The sequence below is a fragment of the Scatophagus argus genome, chromosome 3, assembly GCF_020382885.2.
Source record: "Scatophagus argus isolate fScaArg1 chromosome 3, fScaArg1.pri, whole genome shotgun sequence".
Classification (NCBI taxonomy): Eukaryota; Metazoa; Chordata; class Actinopteri; family Scatophagidae; genus Scatophagus; species Scatophagus argus.
In genome coordinates this window covers 22,033,160-22,057,278 of record NC_058495.1, presented here as the reverse complement: position 1 = coordinate 22,057,278, position 24,119 = coordinate 22,033,160, and the positions used below count along the sequence as shown (strand labels likewise).

Genomic DNA, 24,119 nt, shown 5'->3' with positions numbered 1-24,119 from the left:
AGGGCTTATTATTTCTCTTTTTTTTTTTTTTTTTTTTTTTTACTTCTCCATTCCATTTGATGCCCCTACAAAACAAGATGACCCCAGGGAGCGCAAATGAAAATTTGATAATTCTCTCCTTTCTTTTTTTTTCCTTCCTTTCTTTAATTTTTTTTTCTTCTTTCAGCCATGATGCACCTTTGCGGCCAGTGAAACGCCTGTGTCGGCCTTGCTGACGTTCACCTCCCTGTCCCTCGTTTCTGTCCCTCTTAATTGCCTCAGTGCCGGCGAAAGGGGCTATCTCACAGTCTCGTTCACCCCTACTCCTTTTCACTGGGCTTTGACCTCTGACTTGTGAAAGGAGGGGGTTCTGGGGGGAGCGTCTTCATTATCTCTGAATCAGTGACTCTCCAGCGTTTTCAGATGTGCGGTTTGTGTTCCCTCATTAGATTATCATATTTTGCGTTTTTTTTTTTTCTGGAGTAGTGATGCACAAAAGGGAGCTTACTGCAGGTGTCCTTTAAAGACAGATGCTTTCTCTGCTGTGTGTGTGTGTGTGTGTGTGTGTGTGTGTGTGTGTGCTCAGAGGTGGTGCAGAATTGACTGAAATAAATGATCCCTGTCATTGACTGAAGGAATATTTTGACAATTGTTTTCAATTGTAAAAAAAAAAATAAATAAATAAAAAAAAAATTGAAATTTTTAAATTGTTCAGATGATTAAATTACATTTTAGTGCAATCACTTCCTCACGCCGTATGAAAAATTTGTTTTTTGCTACTCATATACAGTGTTATGGGCTCCCCATGTGCCTGTGCCTGTGTGTGTGTGTGTGTGTGTGTGTGTGTGTGTGTGTTTGGCTGGCAGGCCTGTGCTGGTACAGTATATTGCCTCCAGTCACTCTGCAGCTGTGTGAGAATGTTCCACGTTTGAATGTTTATGTATCGGAGGCACCTGGAGAGCACCACACCTTCGTGAAATTTATAAACGTCAGCTATTTCTGGCATCCTCAGAATGTCCTCTTTTTCACACCCTCATATTGGTAGAGTAGATTAGAGCTGGGCTCAGTGGATCCCTCCAGTTATTAGCCCAGTATGAGACTCCTCTTAGACTATCTTTAGATGGTGATATATTTTTGTGGATCATCTGGAGTCGTGATGTTATCCAGGAGATAAGGGAGTGCACCATATGGGAGTGCTCTAAATGGCGACTGGCGTCCCGTGTTTGCGTTAAATGGGCATGATACAGCGGCCAGGGCAATATTTTTCAGTTAAAGTGCTCCCTCCCGCCCTTCCTCTCAATAGGATCCAGTCTTAGGCAGATTTTCACTCCTTCAGCACAGGATTAAATGGTAGTAGTTACATTGATCAATAGGTTAAGAAGCATACAATCCCTCTTTCTGCTAATGACCTCAATAGTAATGGGTAATAAAATGGGGGTCTGTAATAGCCTCTTGCTGGGGCTTTGCACAGAGGAAGCTGCTCTAGCAGTAGTTACTGTGAGCCAGACGCTTCTGACAAGGCAAAGTGTGAAACCATGATGAGATATACAGCCAAGGTGTAAAGAATTAAGACAGTTAAATTGAAAGAAATCTCAGCATAATTTGTAATGAAATTGGCCGCTATTGAGAGCTGCTTAAGTGTGTAAAATCTCTGCGTTAGCTTGGAGTTTGCTTTCCCTGTTTTCACATCTCACTGTTTATAATATGGCGTGACAAAATGATTATACATTTGAAAATAAGGCTACATTTGTGGCTTTAACACGGTAGTATAAAAAAATAGAGCATGACAAGTGTGGAGTAGATTGTTAATGCATGCAGTTAAAGGAAAGCTTCAAAAAAGAGGGAAGGCTTTATTATTTGTTCGTGGTGGGTGGGGGGTAAATGTTTAGACGGGAACTATACATCGCTCCTAGTATGGCGCTTGCGTGTCAGGAAGACAGGGCTGCTTGGTTGACCTTCAGAATAGTTCATCAAATTTAGCGATGCCCAGAAAAAAGGACTTCAGTGGATAATGACTGTGAAATTAGGAAATGGGAGGCCAGGGCTATGCAAATGACAGGACAAGTCATGTGCAAAAGTCAAGATGAACTGCATATTAAGACATAATACAGGGGGGAATTAATATTGCATTTTCTTCCTCGTGCTCCTACGCCTGGTGCTGGAGATGAGAAATGTGAAGTGTGTGTTAGTCCTGGGTGGGGCTGAACCTCCTTCGTTCTCTCGGGGCTGGAAGAACGCAGCACGGCGTACTGTGGCGCGGCTCAATAAAGTTAACGGAGAGCATCAAAGCTGTTCTGTCCTGTTTGACATCGCTGCCCTTTCCTCTGAATTTGCAGTACATGCTGTTCATTACGGCAGCGCTTTGTTTGTGTTTTATGCTACAGTGGGGAGAATGAATAAGGTGATGTGCATGCGGGGTGTGTGTCAAGAAAAGCCCCGGACGAGGCTTTAAACAGCAAAATAACATTCAGAAATGCATGAAAAATTCAGAGGGTGTCATTAGCTGTGAGGCGGCCACACAATTTGGGTAACCTTGGTGAAGACAGACTGTCACCCGTTGTGTCCACTGTACCAGCAGCTGACGTGATCCTGAGAAACACAACGCACATTTTAACATACACTTATATACATACTGACGAATGTACACGTGCACGTACACAAAAGAACGACTGGCAAACATGTTAACAACTGCGAAGACGCAGCGCTGTCGAGTGCATCTTAGCTGCCGTTTGTCATCCGAATGTCATGGAAAGGAGCTTTTAATGGTACAGCACATCATAGCAGTGAGTGGCAGCACCCAGACACACTCCGAGTCCCCTACGCCGCCGGAGCAATTAAGGCACCCTGACAACTGTGGGGGCTTTTTCAGTGTCACAACAAATCATTTGTTTTGAGGAGTCATGCACTCACACCTTTCTGCTGGGAGTTAGTTAGAGGCCTGCATGTTCTTCACCGTGGCTCCTCCTCCTCCAGGCACTCTGTATCTTCACAATAATAGATCCCTGTTGACAGCGTCTCTAATGAAATCTTCTCACATGACATGTGGTGCACTTGCGATGAGCCGACCATAGTATTTTTGAAGCAGTTTCTGACGTCCTCAGGTATGGCACATTTGCCGCATTGTGTACACGGCGAGCTCCAAGAAGCAGTGCAGCAGATGTAGATCATATCAGACGGTGCTGAGGGGTCCATGTGTGAGAGGGGAAGGTCAGAGGATGGAGGTGGTCACGGGGTGGGCATGATCCACGCCTGGTTGTCTTGTGTCCTTTAGTTCGCCTCAGTGTGGTGTGGTGTCATAATGGTTAGAAGGGCTGAAATGTGTGTGTGTGTTTGTTGGAGGGCAGCCTGTAACGCTTCAAGATGATTGTTAGTCAGTAATCTCCAGTCTTTCGCCTGTTAACAGGAAGAAGTTTGTTCAGAGGATGGATAGCTTTTCGTTTCCTACATCAACTCTGTACTGCGTCAGTATACTCTGTTGTTGGTTTTCTTTTTTCTCTTTTATTTTGACATCTCTCTGCTCGTTTCGTGTGTCCATGCAGGTTCCAGTTTCAGTGGCTATGATGACACCTCAAGTGATAACTCCACAGCAGATGCAGCAGATCCTTCAGCAGCAAGTCCTGAGCCCTCAGCAGCTCCAGGTTCTCCTCCAGCAGCAACAGGCCCTCATGTTACAGCAGGTAATGTACAACTGACATGCTTGTCATGAATAATTTGGTCAGACAAGGCGTCGTGTGTTTCAAATGATGGATGTCACAGTCTGGAATAAAAAATCCTCTCATGTATAGACAGCATTTCACTAGATAAATTCACTTTGAACTGCTGTTCTGTTCTCTTTTCCAAGCGTCAAAGACTCAAAGTATTGAAAATTCTCACTAAACCCACTGCTGAGTTTATATGACTGACAGACTCTCACGTCACCTCCCTGTCTCTTCTGCAGCAGCAACTCCAAGAGTTCTACAAGAAGCAGCAGGAACAGCTCCACCTCCAGCTTTTACAGCAGCAGCAGCAGCAGCATGCAGGCAGCAAACAGAGTAAAGAGGTAGGCTGACATCACTCCAACCGCCTGCCATTACCAAACCCGTTGGCCAGACAGAGCAGTGAAGCCATGTGCTCCCTCCCTCAACCCCATCTGCTTCCAGACTGTGGTTAAAGCAGAGTGGAGAAGGGGAGAATCAAGTGCACTCATGCTTCTGATTAGCATGTCAGATCCGCTGGATAAATGGCGACAACTGACTGATACTGTGCTTAGAATACAGCGTCTCCCTTTCTGGAACCGTCTCCACATTATATGTATAACATTTTATAAATCCTGGAGATTTGGTCCATTGTTCTAGATTATTATTTTTTTCCAAGTAAACAAGTGTCCTGTGCAACAAAGAGATGACCGTTCCTGCGTAGGACATAATGAAAGGCAGAAGGGAGAAAGGCAGGAACACGGAGCACATAAATCTGAGAGGCTTTTCTCGGTAATTAACATGGAAATGGCAGAGGAAGAGAAGGCATGTAATTGTGAGATATCAGTGCAGAGAGCGCTCCCAGCTTTGTTGCCCGTGTTGAAGGTTTTTTTTTTTTTCCCTCCTCCTCCATCTTCCTAGCTCGTTCTCCTTTGCTCCCTCCAGTACATCAGGACTTGCTCATAGGCAGCAGCTTAATGCGTGTTAATGACTGGGGGATACAGGCATCACTGTGGACAAAGCAAATTATTATTGTGCGGTCAAAAGAAGTTCAAAGACAATCTGGGAATTTTTGCACTTGTCCCCGTTGAGTTCCATGTTTGGAGAATGGAGGAAGCATAGAAAATTAAGCCAAGTGTTAAAAGCAGACACACACACAAATCCACACATGCTCACACACACACGTCCGCGTGCTGTCGAAGATCCCAACTTCAAAGTCGTAGCTCCCTAATTAATGAACTGCGGGTTTCAGTTTGGACAAGTTGTGGCGTGATGCTCCCATAAATCAACATGACAGCAGAGCTCCTCGGCCTCAGATAGGGCCTGTCACCAAGTCGCATCTGATGTAAACACTAGAGGAGCAAGGGAGAAAAGGGGAGGTGAGGGGGGGGGAGGCAAGGAGGTGCAATTGATCAGTTGAATGGAGCATGAGAATAAAAGAAAAAAAAAAACAACTTTTGAAGCATATTATGTATGATCACAGGAAATGGATGCAGCCTTGAGAGGCTCTTCCCCCTCCACCAATGTTTTCTTTCTCTCCCCATCGCTCCCTCTTTCTTCAGTCGCATTTCTCGCAGCCATCAAAAGACAGAATAAGAATTACGCAGTGACTCCCCTGTGGCTGCCAGACAATAACCCCCTGTTGTTGCTTTGTGCCTCTTTTATTTTAAAGACATCAAAATTTAGTTTTTCAAAGATCTTTAACTTTATATTTGAAGCTTGACAATAAAGGCCTGCCAGTGCCACTCTTTATCATTTGTCAGCGACTGTATTTTTCTCTCCCTCGTGCCACTTCTTGTTAACCTCTTATTTGGTCTATTGGGTCTGGGGGTTTTTAATGTGTCTGCATGCTGGGAGCGCACAGGAGCTCCTGTCAGCTGATGGGACCAGAAGAGAAAAAAAAATGTAAAGGGGAGAGTCTTAAATTTATTTGCAATACTTGACTTTTCTTTCTTCCTTTTTGCTGAAAAGCCACCCTCTATTTACTTAGCGTTTTGATGAAAGACATTGTTCCCTGTGAACTCCCACCCCCGTAGCACTATTATCTTCATCTCAGGCTGTCAGCGACGAGCTGGAGAACAGAAATTTCACTGAAGACATGAGAAACTTTTCTCACACTGATAGAAGGGAAAAGAAACAACAACCAGTTTTCATAAATGGGATGGATCAGAGTAGATCACAGGCCACCTGCATCCCAAATTTCGCTGAGACCTCTGTGACATCTCTCCCACTTTCCTCTCGGCTCGTTCTGGGTTAGATCACGGGTGAGCCTGTGAATGAATGTGGTTACTCCTCAATTATGACCCTCCGCTTTCCACTGTCAGCGCGCCTTCTTCCCCTGATTGATCCAATGAGACGACGAGTGCTGCCCAGAGCTTTATTTTTAGTGAGGCAGTGCTGGAGCGGCAGGCAGGGTGTGGGGCAGGAGGGGCGGGAAGAGGAAGGGAAAGGAAGGCCTCTAGACTCTTTTGACAAGCCGAACGGGGGCAGGCGGAGGGGACGCGTTTTATCTGGCTGTTTCAGAGCCGCCGGCAAGTGACCTGACAGCCACGTTGCACCGAGACCTTTTTTGTATGCATTCAATTGTGAGAAGTAAACAAAGTGGTGTATCCTGTGTTTGGTAACAGGGTGCGGTGCACAGCTTGGCAGCCCCTGTGCTGCTTTTAGTGCCCCCTCCTCTCCTCCCGCCCACTTGACAACTGGCCTTGTATACTCATAAACAGGCCTAGAATGTCGATGAGTGTCAGGCATGTTTATTTTATCTTTATCTCTTAGAAAATATGTTGTCATTTATTTGGTAATGACAGACATTTTGGTGAGTTGTTATGAGCAGGAACTGATGAAAGGGTAAAAGTCATCTCTCTCCTCTGTGCCCCTGTTATCTAAATAACATCTCTCATTTGTTTTGACTCATAGGAGATTGGGGATATTAGATAATTTCCTTCTATTTATTATTCTGACGTCTTTTTCTGCTTTTCATTTTCTTCTCTACTCTCGTATCACTTTTTTATCCTATCAGAGTTCACACGTTTCACTTGCCAGAGCCAAAAATGTCCCCCCCCCCGACTCCCACATCAGTAAAGACACACCAGCTTTTCATTAAAGGCTTCTTGATGAAACAGTTAGATCAACAAAACAATCTACATCTCTCAGTAAGTCCACAGTATGCGATGGTATAAAGCCTGCCGCGCTGGCTGGGGGGACGAGTGCATCCCTGAGCTCAGCGCCATGCCTGGGAGAGTTGTGAGAGTTGCTAGGGTGGTTATTAAGCACTTTGATTTAGTCACACGTTGTTTGCTGAATTATGAATGGCTGTAATTAAATTCCTGTGGCTCTTATTATGAATGATTAACTATGTTGTTTCATTGTTTGTCATTTGCCTCCCGACTCCTCGTTAATTAAGAGAGAGAGAGAGCTGTTATACTCTACCTGTCTTAAGTGAGCCCAGACAAACCCACAGCAAATTTATGAAATCACACTCTGCTGTTGTGTGTAGGCTCACACAAAATCCATTAACTTTGTGTTTTTATGAACGAACGTGTTGTTCCAAAGTGTTAAATTTTACAACCTGAACTATGCACTCTGTGGCCTTGGACTTTAATGTTTTTCTTCCAAGTCATACATGAATCCGGTAATGTGCAAACCTGAAATTCAACTTCACATGTTTGCACTGGCTGTTATGCTTTTATATGTGTGTATGTTTGCTGATGGCGTGCCTCTTTATCTTTGTATCTTTGTGTTTATGTGTGTGTGCGTGTGCGTGTGCCACCAGCAGCAGGTGTCAGCACAGCAGTTGGCCTTCCAGCAGCAGCTCCTGCAGGTCCAGCAGGTCCAGCAGCAGCATCTGCTCAACCTTCAGAGGCAAGGACTGCTCACAATCCAGCCTGGACAGACCGGCCTGCCCCTGCACTCCCTCACTCAGGGTCAGTACCTCGTATCACAGCACTGCATTGAGCTACTAGCCCACAGCACTTAGTCAGATCCCCTGTCCATCAGCCCTCAGCTGCTCAACAGGAACAACTGTGCTAACAAAACACTGCAACAAAACAGTGACTGGAGATTATCCAACACCCGATTTAATTCCAAAATGTGTGGACGTGCATAAAGTTGCTGATGAAAAGTGACGATTTATCCTTTTTCTTGAGTACGTTTCATATTATAGTGTGGGTTGTAAGACAATAACAATGGAGATTAGGGTGAACTCACTGGATGATCCTGCACCTGATAAAATGCAAGTTCGTCCCTGGACATTGTTAGCGGCTGTTTTTACAGTAAGGGGAATTCTGTGACTATAAGCAGCCCCGTTATAAAATAAATATTAGTATTCCTCTGGCACTTCAAAAACCTAAACCCCTAAAGAGAGTTGAAGTCTGGAAGGTTCTCAGATGGCAGCTTGACCAACAATCTGTTTTAACATGGCAGCTTTGTGTAGGTTAGTATCTCTATATATTCAGGGTGGTTTGATCTGCTACTGTTGTTGCTCTGCTTTACAATGCCTGAACAAATTTGCTTAGTCAAAGTGAACAATGCAGCACTTAAGTATGTAACCACATACTGTAAGTGGTTTCACTGATTCAGGACACACCTACTGTAAATCATCGCTCAACACTCTTCTCTAATTTACCAAATGGCATCCTATACCTTATGTGCTGTTCACTGCGACATTGCAGTTTGATTCAGCTATGCTCCACCTGTGTTCACTTAGAAGAGAATATACATTTCTATATGTATTTTAGAATTAAAATCTCCAATTGTTCTCGAATGGAAATAGAGTTTGATGTCCACGCGTTGTCTTGTCCTCTTTGGTTGGCATTCTGGTGGCAGTCTCCTTCAGCCTGGACAAAGGCTCTATTGGCTGGCTCTATTGTTCGTAAACTGCCAGTGAACTTGTCATTGTGAAACCGCCTCTAACTTGATAAGGAGTCAACACTTGTTGTTTGGCCAGGAAGTTTATTTCTTTATTTATTTTGTAATATTTTGTTAAGGAGTGGTCGCCTTGTGACAAAGCAGCCGTCACAAGGTCGACGGCGTCGACATGACATAGACTATTCATTCCCAGCGAAGGCAAACAGTTTTGAAATAACAAGATAAGGGCGATAGAAACGGGAGTGTTGTGGGGGGGAGGGGGGTGCTTAGGTAATGGGCAAACACAAACACGGTTTGTACAGTGGTGTTATTGTTTGTACTGAGTATGGAATCACTCATCCACTCGCAGACGATTGCCATGGGCACAGGCGTGGAGCGCTGCTGTGTTGTGTGTGTGCTTTGCTGAATTGCTGTGTGTCAGATGTCTGGCAAACACACACACACCCCTTGAGTAAAGCATTATATGGGTGATATGACTACGTAGTGTACACTTGATGGATTTCACAACAGTCCCAGAACATCCTGTTTATACTGTGCCATCATCAAATACCTCCAAGGAATCTCACCTTATCAAGAGAGTAGGTCTGTTGAATTTATTTCTGTTTGGTTTTCAACACGTTTATGCTTTGTTAGAGCCACGTAGTTGAAACTTTTCGGTTATTACTTGCATTAATAGCACAGATCCATGCATCATGCCACATGCTGAATTCAATATACCCAGCATGGTGCCATAGATACAACAAAATTGGAAATGTCCCTGATTGGAAATAATATGCATGAATTCTTGTGTGGAATTTTCCATTGTCAACATTATATTTAAATGAGCTGTATTCAAAACTATTCTCTTGAAGGTGTTGTTTGAATAAACATCAAGATGAGGAAGTCAATCTCCCCGTGCACAATAAGTCTTTTGTTTCAGTTTGCCACAACCAGTCGAACCCAGTTAGTCGGCCCTCGCAATCCATTGATGGTTAACTCTGCGCCTCCGACAGCTGTTACAGCACTTAGCCTGCTGCTTCAGGCCCCCAGTTTGTCTTCCTATTCTACACATTTTCTGCTTGACTGTTTGAAGTTATTGATGACCTTTCTGTTTTCCACATCACTAAACTCTTTCATGCATCAGCGGGCTGGGCCTATGGTGCTCAGATCTAATCTGCAATATTCAGCTAGCAGTTAGCACTGCGTCGGAAGTGATGAGTTGATCTGCTCTGTTTGGGTCCCGGTGATTACGGGTTCAAACTTTGGGGGTAGTAAATTGGCATGATTTTTATTTCTTTCATTTCCAAATTAAGATATCAATATAATTATTTATTTTAAAAAAGCCACTGTTGTGACAAGCAGTTCACTTGTATCTTCTGCATGTGCTGAGACAGTGAGAAGAGCCAATAATGTGCCACTGTAACAGAGTAGGTAAATGAAATTAGGCCGTCTGCCTTTGTGTTTAGGGCACTTTGATGCAGCTTACTGCTCATTTTTGCATCAGTTTGTTTCTCAGTTACATTGTTGGCTGAGACAGATTACAGTCTTTTTTTTTTTCTGCCGCAACAGTGGACTGAAAGAATGCATCTGAATTAGTTTTTCAAAAAATTTGATAGCACTAATTAAGTATAAACTTGTAGATAGGCGTTTTGAGTGAAAAACAATTGCTCACATTATCTGGAGTGTAATTTGTTTCTCTTGTCGTAAATTCTTTTGACATTAATGTTCAAAGTCTTGGAAGCGGCCAGACGGTATCTGTTATGAATTACAACAATGTGTTTGGGGAGGATATAATTCTCATAAATATAAATTTGATCCACCCCACCCCCACCCGCCTTCCTCACAAAAAGCCTGTCCTCTTGACCCGACAAGTGAGTCAGTGGTTGCTCAGGCTCACGTTGCTCAGGTGTTGGATGAGACTGTGTGTGTTTGTGCACATCCTGGCTAAAACAGCAGAGGTTGCTCTGCAAGAGAGTGAGGTCTTGTAGCTGCACAACATCATTTAAGCTGTCCAGGAGAGGCCAGTGGGACAGTGACAAGACAAATTTGTCGGTAATGTGAAAGCAAAGAATGTGGCGAGCCATGAAGTGCTCACAGAGCAGCGGCACATCAGGGACAGCGGTGGGTAGTGCGGCTGACCTGTCAGTGATTGATACATCCAGCAGTGGGCTACTGGTAATAGTTCCTGCAGCATTAGGACAGGACATATTTCAGGCCTAAGGGGTGCATATCAGCAGGCCAGTGATTACGGCAACATAAACAGGGGTGCAGTAAAGGTCCCAGCCTGATGGAACAATAAACTAATAGCGATGTCACTGTCCCCCCCATGGCAGCGGCACTGTGTGTGAGAAGTAACAGCTCGGTTTAAAGAGCCCGGAGCACCGGGGGCCATTTTTTATTTGGGGGATGATGGCCTGCAACTGATGTCATTATGAACCTTAAATCAACTTTCTGCTTGCTTGAACATGGTCACCTGGGTACAGGGGGACAAGGACAGGAAAAGGTTGAAGAGCTCGGCCTGTCTCGGTGCCAGAGCTACCTGCAGAGGTAAAATTGAGTTGGGAGGCCGGTGATCAATCAAGTGTCCCAACAACATACATTTTTTAGAGTGCTTGTCCGTATTTTCCAGTCGTAATGAGTGGAATAGTTGTGTTGAAAAATGGAAAGAGGAAAGATAAACCAATCCGGCATTTAAAGGATGGACAAACTGGGGACCCAGGAAAGAGAATTTACAGATCAATGTCATTATGTGTCCGACAGTAATTAGATGGAGAGAAACTCAATGCGTTTTGTCCAAACACAAAATATAATACCCTGTGAGACATTTGGGTAATGATATTTTATTGTCATTTATGTGGAATCATGAGCCATAGCTGTTGTGGAGTTTGAAGAGGTTAGGGCTGGATAGGAGTACCGCGAGAGGAGAGGCAAGCAGAGAGCAATAAAACTACAGGTTAGATCCAGAAAGAGACAGCCTGGTCCCACTCCGTTACCTCTCTCATCAGACCAGACTATCCGCTGCGGTTTCGTCTGAGTAAACAGCCGTGTCGGGGTCACCAGGACTGCCGGGTAATTGAGCCAGTGTGGGCCGCCCTGTCAAGCGCATAGGCTAAAAATACATCGCCCACTGTCACTGGGCGCCAAGTGGGGGGAAAATGATTGTTCCCGCTGTCGGAGCCCAGGACACTCGCATCACCAGTGACCTTCCACTTCCAAACCAGCCGTCACAGAAAAAAGACTTTTGCTCCAAAGTGTCCGTATGCCATCAAAACGACAATGGATCCTTTGATAATGCGACTGGAAATCAGCAAGCAGTGGATTAGCATGCTGTAACACAGAGCTCAATATTAAGCATGTTTAGCCTGTCATGGACGTGCACTTCGATTAGGGCACATCAAGGCGTTGAAGAGAATAAGGGAGAATACAGGCAGGCAGAATAGAGCGAGGGTGTTGAAATATTCGAATGAGGAAAGACGCTGCTTTGAACGTGGAAAGGTTATTGATTTGTCCTGTAATCATTTCCTGCTCTTTGATATGCAAACGATCTAGTGTGAATTTACAGCAATCCTATCAGACTCATTTCACAGTTCTTAGCCCCTGCGTCTCTCTGGAGTCCTCCGCCTCATTAGGCCAATGTTCTCCATTACCAGCATAATTAAAATCTTTAGTAGCTTATCAAATTAAAAATATTTTTGCTGATCGTATTGAGATCTTCACCTCAGAGTTATTTTCCACAACAGGAATAAATTAAGACTAAGCATTTTGCACACAATGTGTTACAATCTGGTGCTTGAAAGGAGCACTTCTGGTATCTATAGAGCTGCTGATGAGAAACGGGGAGGGAGGGGGCCCGGAGAATATAAACCCAAGCAGATAAGCATGTGCAAATCATCTTTCATTTGCCAGTGCTCATTTTGAGAATGGATTTAATTAATTGTAATGTTAAACGAGTGGTCTTGCCCATTTGCTCTGTGGTTAAATTCACCGCATATCCAAGGGCTTCTTTCACCATACTTAAAACATGTGGCGTATTGAAGCACAGATTTGAATACCCAGTACAAATCCACACATATTCCCATACTGGATCTTTCACTGCACTATTAAAACCAGGGTTAGCCAGATGCGGTCTGTTTTGACTGAAAATACAAATAGCCAGAGAATCTGCACCCATGAGACTTAATCTTATTTTACATATCAGTTTTATCCTCATTTGTGTCAAATGAAAGCAGAGTTCTCTGGCACGGGAACACGCACACCATAGATGGACTCTTACAGCGTATTGTGAGCCAACAAAGGGAAAATGGGATGCACAAACACAGAATTATCCTTCTTCATCCCAACTCTGGCCCTGGGTGTCGGGACCGCCGTCACTCAGAGGCAGAAAAACCACACGCACTCAGTGGATGTGTCTCCCGCTCACAGAAAAATGTCTTCTGTCTTCAAGGGATTTTCTTTTTTTTTTTTTTTTTTTTCAAAGGGCTGTGTGAGCTGCAGTGTGCTTGACTTGTTAAATGAGGTTTAAGTCTTCTGTGTCAATTGGAGGCGGTGCAGAGCTTTAAGTATTTTGCACATTAATGCGCTTTTGAGAATATTACCCCAGGGTCCTGTTTCTCAAGGAGGAAGGGGTGGGATGTTTTCTAGTGTTGCTATTGTAAACTTTTTGTTGTGTATGTTCTGCACATCTCTGTTGTTGAGAGAAAATGATGGTGATTATTCAGATTTCATGCCTTGTCTGGATGTTAATTATTTACTCTGGGCATGAAATTTGCGTGAATGCCAGGGATTTGTGTATACAAACACGCTTCAGATCACAGGAAAACTGGCAGGGAGAGAAGGAGGTGGTGGAGAGATGGGGAGGAGGCAAGAGCTCTCAGTGCATTATCCTGTAGTAGAATATTTTCTAATTAATACTCGTCTTTGTTTACAGACGCTTTGATTTAATTAAGTGATGAAGAAGAGAGTTGGATTAGCTGTTAATTGATTTAATTATCCAATTTGTTTGTCTCAGGCATGATTCCAGCAGAGCTGCAGCAATTGTGGAAGGAGGTGACAAACGCTCACGTGAAGGAGGAGCACAACAACAGCAGCAACAATGGCCACCGGGGCCTTGACCTGTCATCCCCGGCGACGCCAAAAAACACAATTCTCAACCAGCACGCCTCCACCAACGGGCAGTACATGAGTCACAAGAGAGAAGGGTGAGTTCCTTGATCTGCAGTGTCTTTTACACATTTGTGGTTTTCTTTTCTTGTATTTGCATGTGCTTCACAATGAGAACAGTGAAGACACACAACCTTAAAATGGAGCTTTCCAAAGCGTGCTTCTCTACGTTATTTGTAACCTGCAGCTGGTAATTAAGCTCCTCTTCACTGTCATCTTACTGTAAAGAAAACACAAGGACCGTGTTCCTTAGATTCCCATTTAAAATAGCAATTTCTCACAGGGCCTCAGTTGATGGAGATGTCCCTGTAGGGTTTTGTCAGAAATTACTATTAATTTATAGTTTGTAAGTGTTTCTTCCATTAAGGTCACTGTTCTGTGTGCCTTTGTGCAGCTGGGGATTTCTAAGGAACACCTGGAAGGAATACAGGGATTTGGAGAAAAGTGCACCATAGTATTAATGAGGTCAGGGCATTGACCTCCTCCTGCTATTGTTTCAGTCGCATGTTGGGAAGTGCAGCTGTGGCTTGAAAATCTTTGAAAACATTCAGACTACCAGTGTCTTTTCAGAAAGGAAATACACTTCCTGGTATATTGAGTGTCTTGTTGACATGTAGAGTCAACATGATCATCGCTTGTCAGTCCAGGAATAATTTTGAAAAAAAACAAGAACAACAAGCTGTTTTATGTGAGAACCAACAAGCGCTGGGTGTATCATATTTTCAAACCTGTTTTGAATCATCCATGAAAGGCGTTTGCTCTCAGAGCTGTGTTTCTGTGTCTTTAAGGAAGGAATTAATTTGGCATCTTACACATTTGCTTGTTTTCTTGCACCAAAGTCTGATCTTTGAACTGCTAGTGAGGAGCCTCCAGGCACCATGAGCTCACTGCACAACATCTGACTTGTGTTTCAGTGATCAAAACCTACACGTCATTATGAAAGCAGTGCCGACGAAAACATGTTTAGCGTAGTAAACCAGCGGGCCTTTGGAGGTGAAGAGGAGCTTCAAGTCAGGGGATCTTTGTGACTTCAAGAGGGAATACTGTGATTCGCTGATGGAGAGATACGAACGAAATGCAGTTATTCCTCTTTAAGCTGTGGTATCGGCTTTAAACAGATTCATGGTACCTGTGCAGACTTATCCTCTTTGCTGTGTTTCAAAGTTATCTTCCAGCACAGACATTGGAGAAAAATAAAATAATAATAAAAAAAAAAAACCAGGCGTTTGCTGCTCCCACAGTTGACAATATCCACAGGCTTCCCGTCCTTCATCCAGTGTCTGGCTGAATGTCTGGTTTTTGTGTAGTTGAAGACAAATCGCAGGGGAGGATATTGACTCGCTCACTCCATCACACATTGTCGCGAGCGAGCAAACAAGGTGAGCATCGATGGCAGGAAAAGGCAAGAACCAGCCTTAGCTGAGGGCTCCATGAAACATCGGAGAAGACATAACGTAAGAGCTGGCAGCCCCTCTGCCTCGCGCTGACTGTCAGAGATTAAAGAAGATGTCAACAGCAGTTTAACACAAGCTTAAGTGAGGAAGGCAGTCTCTGTATGAATATTCTCGCAGTATCTTAGATCTGTCAGAAAAGTGAGCAGGTGATTCTCATCCGGCCCATCTGCTCGAGGAAGCCATGGATTACCTACCCAGACTTTCAAATGTGCAAATCACTAAGAATAGATAAGTGATACAAAGAGAACACAAAACATTCCTCACTAAATGCTGAATGATGCTAATTTAGATTCACGCAACCAATAATCCTTTCTTGTGTTAATTTTGGAATCGCACAACTATCAAGAGCATTGTTCCCCTCTTTTGATGCTGCAGACTCAATTCTAATCAGACTCCATGGGAAGAAAAATGAAATATTATGAAGTATGATTATTCTAAGCAAGGCTCTGAGAAAACGTCTGTGTTATAATCCAGGGATTTGAATAATCAGGTTGAAGATAATGGGCTGGGCCGGCCTGGGCGTAAATAGAGAGCATCCACTCATCCTCCCAGTGCTGAACTTAATGAACTTTTAATTGATGCGGTTTTGCTAGTCCTTTTGTCATGCAACAGAAACAAGCCTCTCTGCTGATGGGCCTGTTTTCCCGACTGGCTTCAGATTGGTTTACAGCAGGCCCTAAGTACCATGTAGTTAGTTTCATGTGTCATATAAAATCTGCCCAGGCACAACGACGCCTGCAACTAAAACCTTAAGTGCATCCACAGGAATCACTCACCGGCTTTGCACTTCCGTCTTAAGGAAGGAGGAGAAATTCAATCACTGCCTGCTTGACACACCGAAGACAGGGCACGTGTTCCTGCTTTTACTTGTCTCAAAGAACACTCTGGCAAGGCAGGCTGGGATTTATGTTGGTCTGAATAACATCCCTGATATGACCAGGGCCTGAGTCACTCAATCTGTCAGGCTGTTTTGTTTCCCAGCCCATGATTTGTGATGCATAGATAGAGATATACCCCTGTGAGTCAGGTCATCTTTATTCAATGATTTGCTTATTTAAATGAAATGTGCCTGATCTGTATCTGACACAAAAATTCCCAATACAGTGCTGTATCAGCTTTGTAAGGGGGAGCATCCTCACAAAGCGGTTGGCCCACTTTACTTCTCAACAACCATCAGTAACCACAGCTCAGGGACTGTAACACAGCAATCTGTTAAGGAGATAAATTATCAGATTTGGCACAGCACTCCAGTCTCTCTTCCCTTTCATTTGTCTTTCACCAGAAAAAAAAAAACATATGATAATTAAATCATTTAGGGTAAGCCACACAGTGGCACAGAGACGACATGAGGAAAGGATCCATTGTAGGGCCTAGAGAGTTAAAAAGAGGAGGGTAGCCAGTATCGATGGAGGATTGAGTGCAAGGACACAAGGGAATAGGCTAACATTAGCACCAGCGGCGAGGGAGAGTGTTGTGACTGGCTTCACACACTGTGGCCGGGCTCTGACCTAGCATGGCAGACATCAGTCTTTCCACTCTTGCTGATGGATTCAGTCCATCAGTCCATGATGCCATCTATCATGATGTGTTTAGGGCCCAAGCATCTCATCAAAAGAAGTGAACTAGAAAACAACTGGCTGGCAGCTGTCGAAGTCAAATGTGTGTGCGGTTCGTCCTGTCTGTCCACACTTAAACTCAGCGCAACACCTGGAAGGTTTGCACACTTTCTGTCTGGGTCTGTAGGCGCTTCACTGTTTCCTCTCCTCTAAAGGAAGCTGATGACATGGTTTTCCGTATCGCTGTTACAAGATCTTTAGAGTGTTCTTCCCCCCGGGCTGCCCAACAACAATAACACCCTGACAGACCTGTCAAGGATGCAAGTCAAATTTAATGCAAAACAGGGAACTGAAAAGCGGTCTCTGTTTTTTTTCCCTCCTTTTCTTCACCATGTTCTCAAATGGGAGAAAACCTCATGAATCCTACACTCTTCTCCTATTACACTAATGTAGCTCATTTGGTGTAAATTCTGTCATTTACTACTGTTTAGCCATCCACCGTTTAAAAGAGCTCTTCTGCCGGCAGCCCCTCACAGCGCTTTGTGCTCACTGATTCCCAGCGCACTCCACATTTCAATATCTTATTAATACAGAATTAACCAACAAGCCTGCTCGCAAAGAATTAAAAAAAGGATCTCTTTAAATTAAAAAGCAGCGTTACCTTCGCCAGTCCACACATTTCCTTGTTAAAAACTCATTATAATAGGTCTTCCGCCATCTATTTATTAGCTGTATCAAAACAGAGGTCTTAATGTGAATGCATTATTCATAATTGAATAAAAAAAATCTGACTTTTGAAAGAGGGAGGGAAAAAAGCTGCTAACCACATTCGTGAATGCTTGACTGCTTCCTAATTGCAATGCAATTATCACATGTTATGAACAATGTGAACTCTTAAGCAAGTAATTATAACACAAGGAAGCCTGTGACGACCTTTAAAATTTCCTACTTGCGGTACAGCTTTACTAACATTGATACAAATGAGATTTTAATCTGAACATCAGCTTGTTTAATCCTGTAAAATTGGCACACCATGGTAAGATTACTTTCATTTTTTTTTTTTACTTATTCATTTTTTCATCAATTTTTAAATCACAGCTGATAGGCTAAGCAATGCGAGATGTTATTTTCAGTATTTATTCTTCCTCTATATCCTTAAAGACATCCTTGGAGTGGTAGCGTTAGGCGTCATCTCTTATTTAATATATGTATATGAATGAGATTTTAGTGGTTGGAGTTATTCTCACAGGGTAACACAACAGTTTGTGGTGTCATGAATCTCTCTATCTGGCCTGTTGTCTCGAAGAGCAGGCCTCAGACAGGAGGAAAAGCTGCAGCAGCGCTGTGCTCGCGAGCCACCAGAAGCACAGGTGGTAGCGATATAGGCCAGTCCCCCAGGCTCTTGTTGCTGAAAGTTATGTGTCTTGTATAGTGCCTGTGTCCATATGGCTGCCTGTCTCTCTCTCTTAGCACACACTGCCTCCACACAGGCTGTTTTCTCTCAGCGCTGACTGTGGTTTAGCTGTGGTTCCACGCCTCTCGCCATATGGAAGATGTTGTAAAGTTTGTTTTTCAGGGATGTTCCCGCTATTTAGACTGATTGTACGAAGCCATACGCTCCCCGTAGATGCGTGCTTGTCAGCCCCCGGTGACATGGATTGGCCAGTATATAAATTGATTCCAGGTGGGGATGTTTACAGTTTGTGCACTGTGTGAAAGTGCCTGATGCTTTTGGGGGGGGTTCACGTTGTGGTACACGCTCCTCCAGGTGAGCTTTGGGATACGATGCAGCGGGCAGCGCACGAAAAACAGTGATTGAGGGAGCTCTCTAGCAATCTTGATCAAAGTGAATTGCAGCATGGCTCAGTGATACTAAATAATTACATATTGATTTGGTTGTGCTTTCACAACATGAGTACCCTCTGTAAGAGAGGATCAAGCAGAGATCACACAGGTGTCCTGATTCCACACAAACCAAGTTTCAAGTCAACATTTTCATGTGGAAAACAACATACAGTACACGCACGAGGACGTGCTAACCAACTTAACAGGAGAAACTGTCGTCCGTGACGTGTTATGTTCCCACAGGCCTGTAGCTGCGTTTGTGTTGCAGAAAAACCTGAAAGTGACTTTGTTATTAATGACCCTCTCTCGTTCTGATTTTCTCTTTTAGATCCACACTAGAAGAGCCTTCCCACCACAGTCACCCTCTCTATGGTCACGGTGTTTGCAAGTGGCCTGGATGTGAGGCGGTATTTGATGATTTCCAGTCATTCCTCAAGTAAGTAAAAGTCATCGTCAGAGGTGTGTTTATATCACAGTTTGTTTGTCCTAGTGTTGGGTCGATTACACGTTTCATGACCACCGGCGACTCAGAGGCACTACAGGTGCAGCTGGTTGTTAGTCCTGAGTGTGGTTGCCTGGGCTGGCACTCTCTTGACAAGGGTACTGCGGCGGGGTCTCCTTCTGAGATCGGCATGGGCCTCTAATTCCTGTGATAAGTGCAGTTCCCATGGTGACGGGGGCCATTTTTCCCAAACAAACAACCATAGGATGTTTATCTGTGGCAGCCCACACTTAGGGCGCTCTGCATGTTTGCCCTTGTCACCGGACGGGGGGGGATTGGTGTGTGTGTGTCTTTTTTCTCAGTGGCTTGCTTGTCTTTCCCTCTCCTCTCTTTACTCTTTACTTCTTTGACTTGTTCTCTGGTTTTACAACGCTGTGTGTTGTGCTTAAGGCCCACACCTCGGAGCTATGTTAAAATGAGCCGTGTGTACTGTACTTAAAGAGCTCCAGCCAATTCACTATCACCTGCTGTGTAGCATCTTTCCGGCGTGAACCGTGTAACAGGTCTGACCCCATCCGGCCTGACACAGGCCTTTTGTTTTGCGCTGTGTTTCTTCGTCTGAGTCGGGCCCCCGCTTTACTAATCAGCTCTGTGTGCAGTACGCTCGAGCTAATCCAACACATAACAGCACCATGGTTACGGAGAGGTTGAAAACATCTGCATTGTGGCAGCAGATCAATGGCTCACTGTCACCCTGGATTAGTCGCACTTTAAACAAGATATGACACAATTCCATTATCCTAAAACAAGCACTCAGCGAACACACAGTTTACTCGCAGACGCAGGAGGGGAAGGTGCTGCAGAGGGACGCATCGCAGGCGGCCCAGAGTTTTCACTGTCTTTCTCAGCATTTTGAATCCTCTTTTGGTTTGTTGCTCGTTTGCTTTCCACTCGTTCACTTAAGAAAAGCCCATCACACCAGTTTGTGTGGTAGTACAGTGCAGGTTCTGTGTAAGATGGAAAAAATAGGCAGCTATGGTGTTTTTATTTTCATTTAATAAACATCCTGTGACACATAGCTATTAAACCACGTATTGCACACCCACACTTTCACACATACACACGCATATTTCAGCTTTGGGAGTGCCCCCTTAAATCCATCACTATTTATTGTATTCTGACATTGCCTCACCCTTTGTTTATAGAAGTGAGGGGAATTAAATTCAGTGTGCCCGGTAGAGCTCAAGCTTCAAAAGTCTCTAAGTGCACTCTGCTGTGTTTTTACAAGTGTTTTTATCATGGCAACATCTTGTTTACTTTAGTTGCCTGCTCAAACTGCTTGGAACATGTTAAGAAAACATTTGGGGAGAGTCTCCACAAAGCTGCCTTTGTTTAACAGCAGGCAAGAGTGCAAGCAGCTCACCAAGGTGTTAACTCTCCAAACCCTTAAGCGCTTCCACATGAATCCCAGCAACTGATACTGCTGGCCTCCAAAAACAATCAAAAATAAAAATAAAGAATACTTCAGGCATTATAACGCTCTTACAAAAGTCTCCAAAGGTTGGGAGAAATGTTGAAAATATAAGTGAAGAGAGGTGTGTGTGTGTGTGTGTGTGTGTGTGTGTAGTCAGCAGAACACAGTGTACTGTGTACCAGAGAGAAAGAAAGGTGAGGAGGACTCTAACGTCAACCAGATTTCAGCTCCACATGCCAACAGTAACAACTAACACTGGACTGAAATGTTGTTTTAAACTGTGTGTGTATTTATTCTATCTTTTAAAGAAAACATTACATACCTACACGCACTATCTTGATAAATACAAAGCACCAAATCTCTGTTCCTGTTTTTAGGTTTAGCACGCAGAAGGGTGGGGCGGGGTTCACAGCAGAGCCTGGTGTTTTTATGGGGGTCAGGACCCTTCTCTTCAGTGTCCAGTCAGGGGTCAGAGCCAGTGAAACACTGCAGTGCCCTCTAGTGCTGCACTGTCTGTCTGCTGAAACCAGCAACGCTCCTCTCTCATTCCTCAGTGCCACACAGTAATCGTTTTGTGCATCAACGAGCCTTTTACCACCGCGGACCCCGTGAAAAACATAAATAAGCTAAGCGTAAAATAGCATAAAACCAGTGAAGTATTTGTCCAAAATGAATGTTTTTAATACTCTCTATTTTAATACTTAATACTATATGACTAGAATTATGAATCAGAAATGTTTAATGCATTTTAAATGTAAATACTACTCTAAAGCTGTGTGAAGATGATAAACCCTCCCTTAGAGACTGCCTTAAGCTCTGGGTCCAAAAAGAAAAGAAAAAAAAAAAAAAATAATAAGTAGGCAAACTAACTGATATGTAAAAAGCCGACTGTTACAGAAATGTCTGTTTAACTTGTTTTATTGTGGCAATTTACATTAGGGACTGTCATCCTGCCAGAGAGCTTTTAAAAGTGGCTTCATTTGAAGTCCAGAAAGTGACACATGCCAACGTTCATAGTCTCTCTCGATGTCAATTCCCGTATCCCCTGCTCCCGTGTCCAGACACTCCTCTCAAGGCTGCATTAGGGCCATTTGAATATTTCATTTCCTATTAATTATGCACTGTGACTCTCCATGTCATTAGAAGAAATAAAGTGGAATGTAACAAAGGATGAAAAGAAGCAGGGCACGTGTCTCCTATGAACAGAGAAATTCCAAAGCTGCTCACGTAGGCCACCCTTCATTGAAAATTCAGTCTGTGCCAGTGAAATTGAAGTTGAAACGTCTTTACCTATTATTTTCCTCTTTGAAATTTAGTAAGATGTCCTGAAATGTTTACCAGTTTCATTTTCCGACCTACTTAATTAAATGGGCATTTATTTGACTCAAACAAATGGAAAGTGCAGAAGAAGTCTGAATTGATTTCAGAAAAGGGGTTATTGCCCACGCTTTCTTTAAATATGTCTTTTTAATTTCTTTTTCGCCACAATAATTAACTTCGAAGTGCTGAATGTATATCACAGTCATGTTGAAAAATGCATTATCAAAACACAATAGGAGGATCTGAAAGGGGGGTGGGGTGTGTGTGTGGGGGGGGGGGGGGGGGGAGACTACGTTTCCCATAAAGATTTAAATCATTCACCTCAAGGTTGAAAATACCACAGCTGAACAGAAACCTTCACATTTCCAGCAGAGGACCATCAATTTCCCTTCCCTTCGCACATGTCTGTTTTCTGAGTGTCCGCGTGCCGTTAAATGCACAAATGTGTTGTCTGTACATAAAGCAGCGGCATCAAATTTATTGGGCCATCATAACGCCAGCGCCGCCTTCACAGGTTGACTCTGACTATTTTTGATTTGCAGTAAATGACAGAAAAAGTGCATTTGAAAAGGCAGGCGCGTTACACACCTCTCTCCCATCTGCCGGCGCCACTGTGTGCACACAGACATGCCTGGTGACAGTGACCTACATGGTCACCGAAGATGTGATATAATTTATGATATATATAATATATTGGATCCATTAGCGAGCATAATGAAGTAGTGAAATGAAAGGGTATTTGTGAAATCAGTTCAAACATCCTGCTCGGATTATGATTAAATGATTAATGAAATGCCCCTGCATAAGCATTTTCAAACAGTAATTCATGCGGCGGCTGATAAAATTCCTCCAATCATATTTCCTTCACTCGTGAACCTTATCTCTACCATTTTATATAAATCACAGAAAAAAAAAACCACGGTCTGCTACCCGGCGAGCTACTTATTTAGATTAGTTATAAACGTACAGGAAAAGAGAACATCTTTCCTGTATAAAATAATCATGCATAATTATATCCATAATTCAAGTTTGTGACAGATCCCATCTCTTCACCCTGTTGTCCTCGGCATTTGCTCTGGCTTTATCCGAATTCTCCTAATTTTAAAGACACAATTAGCAGAAGATGAAAACAAGCAAGGAAGGACAAATTCAACAGGGCGAAAGGAAGCTGGGATGGCACGAGGGCACTGGTGCGTAATTTAAAAAAGGGCTCCAACCTGAAATTCTTCAATCATTCCTGTTATCTGTGAGCAGCAGCTGGAGCAGACATGACTGCCATGAAATATTGAGTGTCATTCTTATATGTTAAAAGAAGTATTTCTTTTGGTTCTGCATGTGTGTGCAATCTTTGGACTATGATGTTAGTTTGAAGCTCTGTGTAACATGAACCTAAATGTTACCACGTAATCTCTGTGCATTGTGTTTCACATCACAAGACTTTTGTTTCTTACACCTAAGAGGCTGCAGAAGGCCATACTGACATCAGCTTTTCATTTTCCTGTGTTCCTCTGTTTTTTGTTTTCCAGGCATCTTAACAATGAGCACGCCCTGGATGACAGGAGCACGGCCCAGTGTCGGGTGCAAATGCAGGTCGTACAACAGCTGGAGCTGCAGGTATTGTCTCTCAGTTTGTTTTGGCCCAAATATTTATGTGTCTTCTTCTCCTGACACTTCCTCAGTGTCTGCCGAACCTCTCCCTGTCTGTCTGATATCAGCCACGGGGTCACTCATGAGGGGAGTCGGGTGTGAGGAGGGGGAGGTGGGGGGCAGCAGAATAATTTTGTACATTTGCAAGTAATCAGTCATTAAAAATGTGTTATGTATGCGTGACAGCCAAGAAAAGATATATGAAGGGCCCGGGGCTAAGTAGAGAAGATAATTACATTTTGAATTTTACTGGGTTTTAAAGTTATTTATGACTTTTAACTGTTTGGCACCAACAATAAAACACTCGAAATGACTCGGCAGCGTAATGTGGCAAGGCCCTTGGTGTGGAGTAACTTAAAGCAAAACAGCCCACTGCAGAAAACTCCTGAAGTCTGCTCTCTTAATATGAGTTGCCTTTTTGTGCGAGGCAGCATTCTCTTATGGTTCACGTATTAGCCACACATAATCCCACCAAAAAATGACTGATAATGACTATAAAACACTAGTGGTTTACAGGACGTTAAATCAAACAGTGAGAGTTGAGTTGCCCAAACATTACACCATACCAACGTCCTGTTATTTCCGCTGTGGTGGTGTGTTATCCAGAGGGATGGTGTGAAGGTTTATCAGACACAGACTTCCTCTGCGTGCAGCCTATCAGCATGATTTAAGCTGGCAGCTGAGATAGCGCTGGGTTTCAGACAGGTAGAAAGGGCCTGCGCT

The 24,119-nt window shown here is 43.6% G+C and overlaps 1 protein-coding gene across 19 annotated transcripts in view; it reads left to right on the top strand.

Annotated features, from left to right (window-relative positions):
• foxp1b (forkhead box P1b) overlaps positions 1 to 24,119 on the top strand; it is a 149,579-nt gene that overhangs the window by 109,593 nt on the left and 15,867 nt on the right. For 14 of the 19 annotated variants that reach the window (XR_006843025.1, XM_046384756.1, XM_046384751.1 and 11 more), the window contains 6 exons: positions 3,519 to 3,656; positions 3,917 to 4,018; positions 7,426 to 7,576; positions 13,507 to 13,696; positions 18,842 to 18,949; positions 23,276 to 23,363. Coding sequence is in view for 18 of the 19 variants with exons in the window: in XM_046384756.1 (XP_046240712.1) it covers positions 3,519 to 3,656; positions 3,917 to 4,018; positions 7,426 to 7,576; positions 13,507 to 13,696; positions 18,842 to 18,949; positions 23,276 to 23,363 (777 nt within the window). In the remaining variant the exon portion in view is untranslated. The remainder of the gene's footprint in view (positions 1 to 3,518; positions 3,657 to 3,916; positions 4,019 to 7,425; positions 7,577 to 13,506; positions 13,697 to 18,841; positions 18,950 to 23,275; positions 23,364 to 24,119) is intronic. The other 5 variants (XM_046384760.1, XM_046384766.1, XM_046384761.1 and 2 more) reach the window with 3 other exon arrangements.